Source organism: Phlebotomus argentipes, unplaced genomic scaffold, assembly GCF_947086385.1.
Source record: "Phlebotomus argentipes unplaced genomic scaffold, Phlebotomus argentipes genome assembly contig_15, whole genome shotgun sequence".
NCBI classification, from domain to species: Eukaryota; Metazoa; Arthropoda; class Insecta; order Diptera; family Psychodidae; genus Phlebotomus; species Phlebotomus argentipes.
Genome location: NW_026776181.1, coordinates 15,494,535 through 15,510,845, shown reverse-complemented (window position 1 = coordinate 15,510,845; position 16,311 = coordinate 15,494,535). Strand labels below are relative to the sequence as shown.

Genomic DNA, 16,311 nt, shown 5'->3' with positions numbered 1-16,311 from the left:
TATAATGATCAACATAATCCATATCAAATGCTTTGTCAATTAACAAGCTTAACAAAGAAAAAAAAATGATCTGATGAATTTAAAGCGAAAATAGTGTATTATTAACTTGATAAGAGAGACAGAAGAGTTTTTTCCTCACATCGATAATTGCATACTGGATTAACTGATATTGTGTAATTTATAATTTTTCTCTAAACACACTTTATTATTGCTCAAATCGCGCATTTATTTTCACAATGACTGAATAATTACTAGATAAAATCCTAAATTCGCGACACTGATTTTTTCTACACGGAGTTTATATACTTTGGAATAAATGATGAACATCTAAATTTGCAACCAAACTTCTTTGTCTCCTTCCACTCACTGTGTCTTTGTGTGTGAAGAATTCCGTGCTTCTCATGGGAGATAGGGGAAATTGAGTGATTTCTCACCCTGTGCCTGGCTTAAGTGAATGGTTGAGATGTGGGATTGCTTAAATGGGGTGATTTTGAGTCGTTTCTCGTGTTTTCTCAGCTTAATGGCGTGTTTTGGCGGCGTTTTTGCCTCCTGTGGCTCACTTTTTCCCTTTCCCATCTTGAGACTCAAGTTGACTCGCTGCGGTGGTCTGTTGGCCTTCTCCTGCTCAATGTCTTCAAGCACTTGGCGATCCTTGTAGATCATGCAGAACGCCCTCAGCGAGAAGTAATAGAGAATCTCCACGCCGGAGAGCAAGCTGAAGCCCAGAAACAGTCCGGCGATGCCGCCGAACGACACCAGAAGATCCACCCAGCCGAAGAGCACTTCCCTCTTGTAGCGGATGATCGGCCAGGTGAGGTATTCCACGTTAATGTAAGCGCCTCCGTCGTGCGCGGACTCGGCATTCGACGCCTTCGTCAGCTTGTCCACATCGTACACCGTGTTGAGGCAGCTCAGCTCGCACTGTCGGCAATCCGTGATCTGGGTAATGTTCCTGGCGAAACGCGAGAGACAAGAAAGATCCTTTGCTGTGCAGTAGGGCGTCAGGGAGCCGGGAATTGAGTGGTAGAACGGCGGCAAGCACTTGCACAGCTTCACTGCCTTCTCAATGCGACAATCCATCATGCATCCCGTGAAGGTGTAATCCTCGTCGAAGGGGAAGTTCTTGATTCTCACCTCATTCGGGAAGATGCACTTCCTCTGACCGATGCTCAGCTGTCGCGCCTCCTCAGTCGTGTAGGTCTGCTTCATGGTGATGAGGATGTCCGAGGAGAAGTCCGTGCGCCACTCGAGCTGCGGTCGGAAGTCCCAGCCGGAGAGTTCGGATTGAGCGTGGACGAAGACAGCGGCACTGCGCTGGAGGGCGAAGTGAATTGCCCACTTCCTGTCCGTCTCCAGGAGCTCGTGCTGCAGATCGTAGCGCTCGACGGTGGTTTCGGTCTCGCGGAAGCGCGGATTGAAGGCGTAGCAGAAGCCGTGCTCGGTGAACTTGGGCAGAAAACTCTTGCAGCACTCAATTGGATCATCGCGAAATTCACAGGAGACGAACAGATCAGGGCAGGAGATGCTTGAGCCGAAGGCAGCCGATCTAGGTTGAAATGTTAGTTAGAAGCGGCTTTCTTGGCTTCATGGGCGGGGCTTACGCGAGGGCGGGGCCTCTGGAGGGCATTGAAAGGCCCAAGAGGAAGATATTTCAAGTTTATTTTTCATTTTGATGGTAATATTTCCCTCCTGAAGACGCTTTAACTCATAATTTCCCTAGTTAATTACCTGAGAAACAATTCATCCAGATTACTATCACTGAGGATTTCCTCGCTAGCCTTCACAGCCTCGTCCAGATTGGCATACGACAGCTTCGTGAGACTCTTGAGGAAGTCCTCAAACTGCCCGAACTCCAGTCCGATCCTGTCCATTTTCTCATCGGCGAACTCCCTGGCCTTCGTCTCGTCGAAAGGCTCGAGCGGGCAGATGAGGATTGTGGGAAAGATGACGTGCTGAGTGTGGAAATCAGTGTCGAGTCCGGTGATCGTGGGATTGGTCTGGAATTTCTCCCAGAGACTCACGATGATGATGAATGCCGCAACTGCGCCGATTGCAGTGAAGCAGAACCACATAAATCTCTCAATGAACGGTCTTCCGTGCTCGGCGATGTAACGAACGCCATGAAGGGTGGAATTGTTGAAGAATTCCTTCGTCTGCCACAGAAGGCTCGTCCGGAAGAGAGTTCCCAGGGCGAATTCGTCTTCAGCTCTCTTCTCCCTCATGCTTTCTTGTCGCTGTGTCACTCCGGCTGTGATTTTCGGGTGCAACTGCGGCGTATGGAAATGGATTTTCCATTCCACGACAGAGCAATTTAGATAAGCATCGCGATGGGAAAATCAGAATAAATGATGATCAAATGAATATTTCATGCGTCTCCCTTGTTCTTTTGCGGCTGAGGTGACTCTTTCTGTCCATATAAACATTTGGCGGCGCAGCGTTATATCACGCAAAGATATTGAGTCTCAGTTAATTAAGTGATTGTCAAAGTGGAAATAAGTGCACAAAAGAGGCCATAATTCATGTGACGGAATCAGATCTTGGGCGATAGAGTTGGCTTTCCGCGCGAAAATTAATTGAAATCCCACTAATTCGTCTCTGCTGCCACAATGTATGATCTTCGCGGTGCACACAAGTGACTCTTTGAGAGTGATTCATGCTCATCCTCTTGGCACACGGCCCAATTGTTAGTCCCCGCGCGAACTAATAATGGTGTGCGTCACACCCTTTCCCGCGAAAAGAAAACATGTCCTATGCGCGAGCCTCCCCGCCGTCTTCAGCAAAGTCTTCACCGCCACCCGAGCAGATCTGCCAGCAAGAGGCAGATAGCTAGGCTCTCTGGCTGCAAACTTGGTGTTCAGGAAGTCCTTGCTTTTCCTCGGAATACTCGTGCTTTGCATCCAATTTTAGCCATTTTCTTTCAATCTCCTTATAAACATCTTATGCATTTTCCATTTCAATTTCTTATTCACATAATTGTTCATTAATTGAAAGGGCAATTCGGGAAACATGATTTTTCTCACGAGTTATTTTCCCCTCGTCAGCAACAAAGTCGCCTTTCTGCCACGCCGAGTTTTCCATGCTTTCGCGCAAATCTCTTTCAATTACCTGAACGAGTGCTCAAATTAATTGCAACGTGCCAGAGCATCACGTCTTCAAACGTGTGCACTTTTTCGAGAGCGTCTCCCGAGCAAGAGAAGCCGCGACAGCGCCAGGAAAAACATGTCAGAGTGAATGCACCTTGCAATGAAATCTAAAAGTGGTGTTTACTTGCAATAATTAGACGCAGGCGATGACATATCGAGGCAAATTTTGCATTAACAATCTCTGTGCCCAGTTTATTATATTTTGTGGCTGAGCAGAGGAAACACATCAGCATGAAATATGGAGCTTTTATGTTATGATGGAAATTAATAGTAATTCGACTCTCCAGTTTTCGGTTGGTGGAGATCATCGAAAGTGCGCCACAAGATTTTTCCCTGAAATTTCATCAAGATTTATTAGAGACTCTCCATCTCTGAAGCATTAAATCTCACATCCTGTTGCTCAGTGAATTTTCAGCACTGTGCGCTTCTCCTTTTAATTTAGGGCACTCTATTTCTTCTTTCGTAACTTTTTTGTGTGACTGTCGCGTGTGTTCTTTTCCTTGTTGTCTTCCGCGGGACGCACATTTCTATGTATGTAGAAGTGACGACGATTGTGTGCAGAAATGAGAATATGAAATATTAGATATATTTTCCTCTCTTCTCCGCTGTGATGATCTTGAGTTATTTATGAATTAGTTTTTCTTCTCAGGCGTGAATTTAAATTACATGCGGACTCTTTTTTGTCCATCGCGCGCGCTTTTCCCTCTTCGTCATATCGGCATTCCATCAAAAGAGGCGAGAATTTATTTATTAACCCACCACACAGAGAGAGATCAACGTCCAGTGTGATGTGAGGAAGTGCGCAAATCCTGGCGTCTCCCAATTCCGGATCCGGATGGACAGAGAAGCTGCCGGGAATCCGGAGAGAGCGCGAGAGGGATTCACTGATGTGCCACCAATGATTGCGGAGTCACAACAAATTCAAATAGTGGAAAAGCAGCCGCCAAATAAACAGAAATTACGCACACGCAATGGGGCTGAGTGCCAAGAAAAGCAGCCAAGGAGACGTGGCGTCAAAGGGGACCGGACGGGCGGGTGTTTTCTCTCTCGCAGAATTTTGAAGATGAGCCAAAACGGGAGAGAAAAGTCCCCAGGGGCTAATCATTCCACCTCCGAATGGACTTAGTTTGCCAGGACATTTGCTGAAACATCCGTGAGAGTCTTTTTGTGGTTAAAAGATGTTCAGTCGTGATTAGGAAACCACAAAAAACCGATTAACAAAGAAGGAAAATTATGTGGTTAAAATATAAGGATGAACATTTTTTAAGAATAACATGAAAGCGAAGAAAAAACGATCGATATCAGTTACATTTCCAGGTTACAGACATCCGAAAAACTCCCTTTGACTCTTAACTCAACTTCACAATTTGCAATGAATGCACTCAACTTTAACTAGCTTTTAAAGTCCTTGTTTCCATTTTCCTCCTTCACATCCATCCGAAAGCGAATTTCAGTAAATTCCTCACGATCTGCTCTTGGGAAATTGAACATGACGACAATAATGAGTCAATCTTCCATTCTTCTTCACGCTTCTCGCTGCGCATATTGTTCTCAATTCCCCTTTGTTCGCTGCCTCCGGAATGACACACCCCTGGGGCAGAGGCGCGAGTTCCGTCGAGACGCCGTCTTGCTGAGTGTCTGCGGTGTCTGGCTCTCAGTTCTTATTCACCGCCGCTCGTGACTGGATCGCGCAGCTCAGCAGATCCGCGCGGACTCTTCATCATCCCGAGGATAAATCATGCATGGGCAAGTGAATGAGTGCGGACATTAGTGAGTGCGACGGAGAGACTCTGTGACACTCACGCGGCGCTCTTAGTTGCATTCGGGTGGCGAGAGTTGGAAGATCGCGATCGGTGATCTTAAAATAGTGCACACAGAGAAGATCTCTTTCGTAAGAGGTTGACACGCATCATTTGCTCGTACAATTGACTTTCTCAAATTCCCCAACAAACACACACGCTCTCTTTCCTACCCTTCTAAATGTGCTCCTTTTGGGAAGTGTTTTGCAGAGAGTGATTTCCTTTGTTGAGGGAGAGATTGTTTTCCTTGCATTTCTTCCAAGTGTAAAGTGTGTGGAATTCTGTGCAAATAAGTGAAGAAAAATTGCGTGCAATGAAATTGTGGAAGTCAAAAAAGAGCTCTAGCTGTGTTCCTGGAAAGTCCTCATCAACGAAGCACGATGACAAAGTGGATTCCAGCATTTCTGCCACAAGTAAGCGTTTTCTTAATGCCTTCATGATCAAATTATCTCACGAGACGATGGCGGAGGCCAAATAAAAATGCCTATACAAGAGTTAATTGAATGAACCAACAAATACGGAGTTAATTGTCTGTGGGAGCAATAACAATTTTCACATGAAACACTGTATCGAAGCAAATGCACTTGGCGGCAATTAACCAAAATGGTTAAACAATTTTAATGTGATTCATTTCTTTCCCTTCTCCAAATTCACTCCTCTTTATTATATGCTCTCTGGTCTCAAGTAGCAGAAGTGCCCACTGTTGCCTCCTCTTGTTGTTTGTCTCTATTTTGAGCGCAATGTCTTCTTCTGGAACATCCTTCCTATTTCTTCTTTTCCTTCCTCGTCAACTGCAGCCACAGCAATTGCCATTATCTCGCGCGATGCTTATTTATTTTCTTTAGCCATCTCCATGAAGAAACATCGCTCAGGAATGTCTCAATGTTCTCTGGCAGCCTGAATGAGAGAAACATGAAAATTCTCCCTTTCTTTCCCGACCCCTGGCGACTCTCCGCAGCGCCTTGTCTCACAAAAGTCCTCCGCCTCCGACTGCCAGATATTTATCGTCGGCAAGTGGCCACAATTTTGCTGCACAATAACAAATATTCATTGCTAAACAATGTCTCTTCGGCAACACGATACTCTCGCGTAATCAAATTCATAAATTAATTAAGTCAGAGGCCATGAATTTCGGAGGGAGAGAATAGTGTTTTTTTTTCGGGAGTCAGAGCATCGCGCATAAACCTTTCAACAATGTTGCTTTTATGAGGAAAATTTGCTCGTAAAACTCTTTCTTTGCGTCTAATTTAACGCTCATGCATGCCATCATTTACCTCGGTCCCAAAGTACCAAAACGCGTCAATCGACATATTATGGCGATCAATGTTGGAGGGAACGCGAGCAATTTGTCTTCAACGCCATCCAAATGGGGTAATTTATGTCAATAGATTGCAGAAGAGGGTGTGTAGGCATTTGATACGGCAATTGTGCTGCTTGCAACTGACTTGGAAGATTCATTAGGAGGATCTTGAGTGGTGCATTCCACCAGGAAGCATTACAGCCTCAAGTACTCACGCACAAGCGATGTCTCCGCTGGCGGAGATTCTATATGAAAATTGTGACGCTCCGTTTAATTCTTGGCCTCGCCATCCATACATCATGGGTTGAAGGCAAAATTGCAATTAAAATAAGTGAATTGGAACGTGAAGACAGAAATGGTTTTGTCCTCATGATCATCGCTCTTGCCATATTGCTCAATGGTCAGAGAATAATTTCTCGCGCTGTGTGAAATGTCAATATAATTTAATTAGCATAGGAGCAAACTTTTATAATGTGGTGGGATTTTACGAGACTCTCTGTGAAGAATTGAGAGACTGACAAATTGCCGGGAGATCCCTAAGAAGTGACGCCCAGAAGGTGAGGAGAAGGAAACATTAGAGACACATTCACTTCTGTGAAATTCCCATTCATTGGCAAGAGAATCATCATGACAAATTGCCACTGACATCGCGCTGTGCCGTGTTGCTTTAAAATTAAACCATCATTTTCATCAAAGCGCATTTCCTGCCAAAAGATTTAATCTCTCCGCGCCACTTTCCAGGCGATCGCGCCATGAGTCCAGCGCAGAGCGAGGACTCGGGATTGGCGGCGGATCGCGGCACGACGTACGCCACGATCTCCCTGCCACGGGAGAATGCCCAGGCGATGGGCATCCTCTTCCTGGACAGAGCCGATCTCACGTATCCGCCCGTGATTGCGACGCTGAACGCTCTGGGGCCGGCAGCGGATTTCCTAGCGCCGGGCGATCGGATCCACCAGATCGACGGCATCTCGACCATCGGACTGACCAATGAGCACGTGATGAACATCCTGTATCACGGAAACGGACCGGCTGTTGTGGAGATCGAGTATTCACTTCCGGAATATTGTGAGTCTTGAAGTGAAAATGTATTGAAAACTTCTTCTAATATTTCTTCCTAAATCTTTGAGTCATTTTGGTTGTTTTTTTTTGTTAAGCGATTTGTCTCGGAATCGCAGAATAGCGTCTTGAAATCCCTCAAGAGTTGGAAATTCATGCAGACAAGAAACTAACAAAGGATTAATGATGCTGTGTCTCCATTTTTCTTGTCTTTCGCCTCATTTTTTCACGACTTCTTGCAGTGTCGCAGAACAGTCTGTGCGTGACAACGAAGCTCACTCAGATCACTGTGGAGAGGGAGAACGGGTGTCTGGGCCTGACACTCCGCGGTGGCGGAGACTTTCCCTTGATCGTCACTAACATCCGACCACATGGTCCTGTCTACAAGTGTGGCAGAATAAAGCCCGGTGATCGCCTCTTGCGCGTCGACAATGTAAGTGAGACTTCTCTGCGGTCTGTCCCATCGGATTAACTCCCTCTGCGTGCAGGTCTCACTCATCAACAAGACGCTATCGGAGGCGCAGCAGATCCTCAAGTGTGGCCACTTGTCGGGCCTCACGAACCTGACCATCGAGTACGATGTTTCGGTTATGCAGAGCGTGGAGTTCTCAATGGGGCCGCTGCTCATCGAGATCGAGCGCTCGGCCAACGACAAGCTGGGCATCGTGCTGAGCAACTCCTGTCCGACTGGCAACGGAAAGGTGGACGACATCGTGCAGGCTGGCGTCTTCATTGCCAACATCCTTCCCGCCTCGCTGGCCGATCGCACGGGCGCCCTTTCGATCGGCGACAAGATCCAGAGCGTGGACGACACGCTCGTGGAGAACACCTCGCTCGCTCCCGAGGACGTGATGCAACTCCTGGACGCCAACACGAATCGCGGCTTCACGCAGATCCAGATTCTGCCGGCGCACGCCATCGCCAGACTGCGAGGTGAGTTTTCACAGCCAAATTGTGATTGATCGCTCTCAGCATTTTCGCCAATTTTCACGCACCCACGCGTGCAATTTGTGAGTCATCTCGCCAGTGTTTTCCTTCATGGACAATTTCTGTGATGAGCTAAAAGATACAATTTTAGCGCTTGATTGACAGAAAATGTCACGAAGAAGCACAATTTAGCAAATCAGACTTGGATTCAATTCCATTCGCCCATTCAAATCAATATTATTATAGTTTGTTTACTGACTGAGAAGCTAATGTTCGTTTTACTGCTTCAATAACATATCAATTTACTTCAGGAAATAATTCATCATTAAATCCTCACCCAACATTTGTGCGCCTTTTACTACTTCCTAAAGTGTGTGCATTTGAATCTCTTCTTTCTCTCTCTCTCTCTCTCTCTCTCTTCCCATTCAATTTACGCGGTGTAGTCAATAATAAATCATAAATCATGCTTTTCGTTATTAAAGGCATATTCTCTCTCTGTGTGTTCACATGGACTCGCTTAATGAAGTGCAGAGATGGACAGGAACTCAAAATAAATACCCGTCACTTGGTGGAGAAGCACAAACAAACATCTCAAAGTGGGGGATTTATTTTTTTCACTTTGCCTCTCTTCTCAATTTTCTCTGGGGTTTTTCTTCTCCTTTGCGCGCGCGAAGGCACATTTTCCGAATGAGATGGAAAATGAAGCGTGGCTGAGGCGATATGAATTGTGGGCGAATATTTTTAGAGACAATCCATGACAGCTGCATACGTAAGAAGACGCAGAGAGCCAATAAAACGGATGTACGACACACTCAAGAGATGACGATGATTCCGAGACGTCTCAATGCTCCATCATTTTGCTCAATTCTGGCCATTTAATGGGCCATTTTCCCCGGAGAAAAGGGCGCGAAAGGCGTCTTCCCCCTCATTTAGTGATGAATTCCTCTGGCTCGCGATCTTCCCTACCTTTTTTTCTCCTGTCGCCAGTGCTGGGAAAATATGGGGCTATTTTTGGGATGTAGAAATGAAGGAAATTCCTCCAAAGTGACTAACGGCGTGCCTTCTTTTTCTCCCCATCTTTATTTGCTATTTTTTCCACTTTGCAGACTTAAACCATTTGGACGCTTTTGTGGAGCTTCCAAAACATCACACCAGCTGTTTTTACTCCTTTTCCTTCTCTATTTTTGGGGAAGAGATTGACTGATTCATTGGTAGTTTTCCATGGAACTCAAGCTTGCTCAAGATCTGCACGAGTTTCAAGAGGAAAACAAGTCATGATTATTTCTCCAGTTGTGAAAAAACCTGTCTTCTGCATTATTACTCCGTTTCAAGTTAAAAATTTCATGTTTTACTCAACCTTTTTCAACTATAAGTTGTAATTCTATGTAAATTGAAGCTTCAGAAGCTACGCCCTCTCGAAAGCCACGCCCATTTGTACCACTATTTAAATCTCATCAGTTTCACTCTTCACGGAAGATATTTTACCGGAAAAGAAGCTTATTATTCACGAATTATCTGCCCCTTGATGCATTCTCAAAGTGTCGAGGGATCCTCATGGATTAAGCACTCAAATAAGTAAGACATTCTCTCACCTTTCAGGCATGCAACACCAAAATGGGAACACTGCCAAATACGGCTTCAACACGCTGGAGTCGCGCAAGATGCGCCAGAAGAAGTTCATGCGGAAGAGTTCACTGCCCTTGCTGGAGACTTCCGGAAGTGGCAGCTTGATGTGTCGCTCTGAGATTGTGCAAGTGGTTCTGGACTGCTCCCAGGGATCAGGCATTTGTCTGGGAGCGCCGAGTCCTTGTGGCCGCGGCTTCACCATTGCTCAAGTCATCCCGGACTCTGTGGCGGATCGATCGGGCTGCATCCAGAAGGGAGATCGCCTTCTGGCCGTGAACAAACTCTACGGCCTGGACATCACCACAGTTCGGCAAATCCTGGGCGACTTCACGTACAAGAACATGCACCAGAAAATTGCTCCCAATTGGGTGGAAGTGGAGATTGAGTTCAACATGTCAGACTCCGTAATTCCCTCCAGTGGCGTCTTCAACGTGAAGCTACTCAAGCATCAAGAGCACAGTGAATTGGGCATCACGGTGAATGCCACGAATAGCGGCGCCTTCATCATAACAGACGTGAAGCAGGGCAGTGCAGCTCATCGCACAGGATCTCTCAGGGCGGGAGACATTCTCCTGGCGGTGGATTCACAGCCTCTGCAGCACTACAATGTGGACGCGCTGCTGAAAGACAACAAGAATGACTTCACAACACTCACAATCAAGCGCACTTGCCTTCCAGACTTCCTCTTTGACGCCCAGTATCGCAACAACTTCATCTACAGCAGCACAGAGACGAGGATTGCGGACAACCACTCACCGTCGTCGTACAGCTACGGAGGCACGGCGAAGAGGAATGAAGCTGGCAGATGTGAGCAGAGGATCAATGCTGGGAACCAGGCGGATTTCTATCAGATGGATGAGAACTTGATAGGGAATGGCTTGATGACCATTCGAAGACCGCCGCCGTTCTCAAATTCCCTCACCAACATTGAATTGACTCCTCTCGGGAACTCCACGCTCAAGACAGACAACAATCCCTCGGACATCGCGGAAGACTCCTTCGCGGAGATGGAAGGATATCCTGAGTATTTCCAGACGTACTACAAGTAACTATTGTTCTGAAATTGAGCGCTATGAGAAATGCTTCAAAACTTCCTTTCTCTCCTTTCAGTCTGGAAATGCCTTTGCCGCTAAATACTTACTCAAGTCCTTCACACCAAGTCGTCAGCACCGTGAGACTGGAGACCAAAGGAGGACCGCTCGGGATCACTCTGGCCGGAAGTGAGAACCTGCAGAAGCCCATCGTGATCAGTGCCTTTGTGGACGGCGGAGTTGCGCACACGTCCGGAAAACTGTGCATAGGAGACGAAATACTCGCCATCAATGGCGAGAACATTTTGGGCGTTCCTCTGAGCACCGCCACGAAGCTTCTGCAGCGTTTCGAGAATGTGGTGGAGCTGAAGATTGCCAGGAATCGCATGGACGGTGGTGAGAATGCAGCTTCCCTTCCGCAACCGCAGGCGATCTACAGCAAAGTCCACAGACGACCACGGAGTCCTTCAGTCACCGATGCTCTGTCCACGTCTTCGAGCGCCGAGGGACGCTTCAAGACCATCCACGTGACGCTATACAAGGACAAGGTGTACGATGACTACGGCTTCTCCCTCTCGGATGGACTCTATGAGCGAGGCGTGTACATAAACAGGATAAGAAGCGGAGGTCCTGCGGATGCTGTTGGTCTGCTCAAGTCTTTCGACCGTATTATGATGGTTGGTAGAGTCTGAAAGTTCGCTATTCGCTGTATTGTGATGCCTTTATCATTTTCATCCTTCAGGTGAACGGGACGAAAACGCAGGACTTCGACTGCTGCTTAACAGTGCCATTGATCGCAGCGAGTGGAGATAAGATTGATATGATCGTCCAGAGATCAATTTCCGACTAAGAAAGCGCCAAATTCTGCAATATATATTTGATATTAAATTCCATTTAGTGACAGCAACAAAAATCGAACTGATTCCCACTGAAACGTGAGGAAAGAGAGAAATATTAGTGCCATAATCTAGTGCTGCATATTTTAATCTAACTTAATCGCATAATGTGAATGACGAAAATTGTAATGGAACAAAACCACAGTGTTTATCAAAAATATACACAATAATAGGCGAATTCCTCGGCTCTTTCGTGGAACTCTGGACCATCGCATAGTGAGACATTTTTTATTCAATCAATTAATTAGTCTCAACTATGCTGGGTGTATCAATATTGACGTCATATTTACTCATTTCTGATATTTTTTGACCTATGATCTGCGTCTGTGAGCGATTGGATGTTCTCTTCAATAGTAATAAACATGTATGTATTCCGCCGATAAGATATTTTTGTCTAGTCCAAGACGGCCTGCGAGATCAGTCGTTCTTGGTATTTGCTCGTGAAAACATCCTCCAAATAGCAATCCACCACAGATCGCCAATCGCACAGGCAAAATAGGGTGAAGATCGAGTGCCGAATGGACACAGAGTGTGTGTGTTGTTAAAGTATTGTGAAATGTGCTGACATTGAATTCTATCATCTCAGCATTTTCAATTTAACTTATTCGCCAAAGTGAAGAGGAACCATGATCCTGCCAAACAACACAGGCGGCTTTATGCTGCAAACTATGCTCTATCTGGCCAACCAGCGGCCAAACGAGAGCAGTTTCCACGAGCTGTACAATCTCCCGCCCGGAATGTCGCCCGCAGGTGAGTCCCAAGGGGGAGATATTGTGCCTGGGAAGTGGTGTACAGCTCAAACGTGGCAGAGAAAGTGCTTAAATATGCTCAATATTTGTCTCGACGATCCTTTCCCAGCCATTTCTTATCGAACACTCATCGTGAATCAATAGAAAAAATGAAAATCTACACGACAAATATCCTGAAGACACCTTGGATTCATTTATGGCCCATTAAGAACCCAAAATATAACTAAAGTGGCGAAAATTCAAGTATTCCTCAGGTGGAAGATTGATTACTGCTTTGATTAGGTTTTAGCATCTCAAAAGGATTAAGGATTATGTCGAATAGCTTCAAACTTGGCATGGTAATTACTTATTAGTGAGGGAAGATTGGTAGGAAAATTCAGACTTCTAGCTTCACTCTTTTTGATTTGGAGTCACTTTAAAAAAGTTGTGCAAGTGTCAGATATATTATCTTCCCCTTGGCGTGTTCCTTTGCCAGCTCTCTATCCGGAAAGCGCCTCGTGATTCAGCAGAAAAGAGAGTCTGTGGCTAAAATTAGACATGTCCACGGATCAGTGAAAAAGTCACGTTCGGAACTTTCTAAGTCCGCGATTCGTCAGTAAAACCATTATCAAAGTTATCAGCAGAAGATGTAAAACTCAGAAAATCCCCCGGAATTTCCAATTTTTCAGTCTCAATCTTGTGTGACAAAAGTCCTCCTATTTGGGCAGTTCCGGGAGTGACGCAGAAACCTGCCCTTCTTCCATTTAATATGCGTCTTCCCAGGCACGGAAAAAAATACTCGTTCATTGATAAAAATACACATTATTTCTTGCAAGACAAAACAAAATTGTGGCATGATTTAAAATGGGCCAAAGTTTAATTTTCTATCTCAATCAATTGAATAATCCAATTCCTAATGGGATGAAGTCAAGAGTCTTGTTATGCACGAGGTCGCATAAACCACATAAACTGTGACAATTTATGCCAAGTGCATCGATGTGCTAAAATTGAATGAAATTGCAAATTAATATGCAGAATTAGCTTGGGTGAATCATTAGCAGGAAATTTCATTTTCTGCCAATTTAGTGGCGCAAAAGGTCATGAAATTCATGTGGAATTTGCTCGAATAATTGTGATAAATGTATTCTGTAAACAAATCCAATCATTTCTTGTTTATACCGAAAATAATATAAAATTGATCATTGAAACTTTTCTCAATGCTTCACAATGAAAACAAAGAGACGATAAATGAAATTATAAATGATAGCAAAGAGCTTAATGTTAATTTAGGTAACGATTAAAGTCTACAAACAGCAGATGTGACCTTCCATCGCCAGATGGCGTGTTTGCTCGATACATATGTGTGATATGTACATAAGTAACTCAAACAGCGCTCGATGCAGCATATGCTTCGTGCTCACTGTAACGACTTTTTCCCTTTTTGCCACAGATATAAACGACATCAAGTGCTATGGAGTGTACGGATGCTTTCCAATAACACCGCCATGGACTGTTAAAACGCGGCCCGTGAGCTTGTATCCTGAGAGTCCGTCGAAGATTGACCCGCATTTTCCGGTGTTCAATAAAAACACACGAGATTTGCCCAAATTCATCGACATCAATGATCCGGAGAAGATCAGAAGTGTGGGAATTGATCCGAAGGGGAACATTTACTTCGTCGCTCATGGATATCTGGAGTCAGGAGACAGACCTTGGGTAGGATTTGGCACTCAAGCTGAAGACTTTGACTTCCTAATTGTGATATTTCTGGCAGATTCAAGCAATGGTGAATGCGCTGCTCGATGAAGATCTCTACGGCACTGCAAGTGTGGTGGTTGTGGATTGGGGAGGAGGCTCGAGTCCTCCCTACACTCAAGCTGTGGCCAACATTCGTCTCGTGGGCGCCATAGCAGCGCACATAATTAACTTGATTCACGTAAGAAGCTCTTTCGGCGTGTGAAGCACATCTCACTTGACTGTAATTCGCAGGAGGAGCTGAATCTGCCCAATTTGGACAAAGTGCACATGATCGGCCACTCCCTGGGCTCCCATCTCTCCGGCTACGCGGGCTTCACCCTTCAGCGCGACTTCAATCTGACGCTGGGTCGCATTACGGGCATGGATCCGGCGGAGCCGCTTTTCTCCCACGTGGATCCCATCGTGCGCCTCGATCGCACGGACGCCAAATATGTGGACATTATACACTCGGACGCGCGGCCATTCACCAGCGGGGGTCTTGGAATGTCGCAGGTGATTGGCCACTTGGACTTCTTCCCCAACGGCGGCTTCAACAATCCCGGCTGCAACGAGGACATGTCCACGTACATCGAGCAAGAGCGCGGTTCCTTCTTCTGGGGCGTGCAGCAGTTCGTCAGCTGCAACCACATCCGGAGCCATCAGTTCTTCCTGGAGAGCATCTCACCCAAGTGTCCATTCATCGCCATCACCTGCGAAAGCTACGAGGTGGGCAGAGATAGTAGTGAATCCCTCTCAGACTTCTAACGCTCTCTGGTCAATTTTCCAGAGCTTCAAGGCGGGCAATTGCTTTCAGTGCGATCGCGACGGTCACAAGTGCTTCCAGTTCGGATTCCACAGCTACAGGAGCTACAGACGAGCCATCGAGAGTGGAAGCATCGTGGAGAGCAGCTCCCAGAAGGCCTTCCTCATCACAGACGCGCAGAAGCCCTACTGCCGTACGTCTCAGGCTATAAAGCTGTTATCAATTTGATGTTGGGTGATTAATCAATTATGCTCCCTTTCGGCAGGCACACACTACAAGGTGCGAATAAAAATTTCCAACTCAGAGGAGAGTGTTCTGCACGGTGGAGAAATTGGCATGATGTCCATCATCATTCGATCGCACCACAACACGGAGACGGAGAAGATGCCATTCACAGCCGAGCCGACGTACTACGAGCCCGGCCACAAGTACGTGTCCGTGCTGCCGGGAAAGGACGTGGGCATTCCCAAGTATGCCATCGTCAACTGGGAGTACAAGACGAATCCGCTGAATCCGCTCACGTGGCGTCTCATCGCCAGTCCGCGCGTCTACATTGAGTACATCATTGTCGAGTCGCTGGAGCACAAATCTAAGTGAGTTCCGTGACTATTCCTTAGAGAGTCCTTGACTAAGACTTTCCCTCCACAGTTTGCGCCTGTGTCCAATGTTCAATACGCCCGTTGTTGCCGACACGCCGAATATCTTCCGCCATGATTACTGCCGATGAATCAAGATCATTTTCTGTATTTGTGATTTCAACCACGCGACACAATAAAATAGATTCACTTTCCTCATGAGAGACATTGAGATATTGTTGATGGCATCCTTGGGGGTTCTCTTGTCCCTTCTCAACAACCATCTCTCGCCATGAGGTCTGGAATCGGAGGGCATTTCATGCCTTGTTTCCTATTTAATTTATTTAGGTCAAAATGGGTCAAGATGGTCAAGGAGATCACCTGTTTTCCATCTTCCACCTTCGTCTACACATAATTTTAATTGAAACGTTATCACGCGTCTTCGCGTCGTTGACTTGAGCCAATTAAATTTAATTGGACATCTGTTAAGGAAACCATTTTAGTAGAGAAAAATATGTAAGCTTTTTGTGTGTTATAAACATTGTGCGATTTATATGATAATTTATTTTATTATCATGCAAATTTTTGTCATTTCTCATTGTGGAATTCTTCGAATATTCTTCTGCATTTTGTTGTATTTCCTTGCAATCATTTTGGCTGAAAAGAAAATTATATATTTAATATAATGAATATTATAATTCTTCCTGGGTTAACAAATTATCTCCTA

At 45.7% G+C, this 16,311-nt stretch overlaps 3 protein-coding genes across 3 annotated transcripts; 2 read left to right on the top strand and 1 right to left on the bottom strand.

The window, feature by feature from the left end:
- Window positions 1-351: 351 nt before the first annotated feature.
- LOC132262496 (sodium channel protein Nach) lies at window positions 352-2,222 on the bottom strand. Its single transcript, XM_059761777.1, has 2 exons — window positions 1,729-2,222; window positions 352-1,546 (listed from the first exon to the last, which is right to left on the bottom strand). Exons 1-2 carry the CDS (start codon window positions 2,220-2,222, stop codon window positions 400-402), a joined length of 1,641 nt encoding a protein of 546 aa, XP_059617760.1. The 3' UTR covers window positions 352-399.
- A 2,603-nt stretch (window positions 2,223-4,825) lies between these two features.
- Window positions 4,826-11,953, top strand: LOC132261758 (glutamate receptor-interacting protein 2). The gene is made up of 7 exons (XM_059760708.1): window positions 4,826-5,355; window positions 6,984-7,310; window positions 7,544-7,734; window positions 7,790-8,234; window positions 9,828-10,899; window positions 10,965-11,562; window positions 11,628-11,953. The coding sequence occupies exons 1-7, from the start codon at window positions 5,256-5,258 to the stop codon at window positions 11,733-11,735; spliced, it is 2,841 nt and encodes a 946-aa protein (XP_059616691.1). The 5' UTR covers window positions 4,826-5,255; the 3' UTR covers window positions 11,736-11,953.
- A 230-nt stretch (window positions 11,954-12,183) lies between these two features.
- Window positions 12,184-15,893, top strand: LOC132261754 (pancreatic triacylglycerol lipase). The gene is made up of 7 exons (XM_059760703.1): window positions 12,184-12,531; window positions 13,960-14,225; window positions 14,284-14,445; window positions 14,499-14,972; window positions 15,034-15,202; window positions 15,275-15,602; window positions 15,658-15,893. Exons 1-7 carry the CDS (start codon window positions 12,408-12,410, stop codon window positions 15,734-15,736), a joined length of 1,602 nt encoding a protein of 533 aa, XP_059616686.1. The 5' UTR covers window positions 12,184-12,407; the 3' UTR covers window positions 15,737-15,893.
- The last annotated feature ends 418 nt before the right edge of the window (window positions 15,894-16,311 follow it).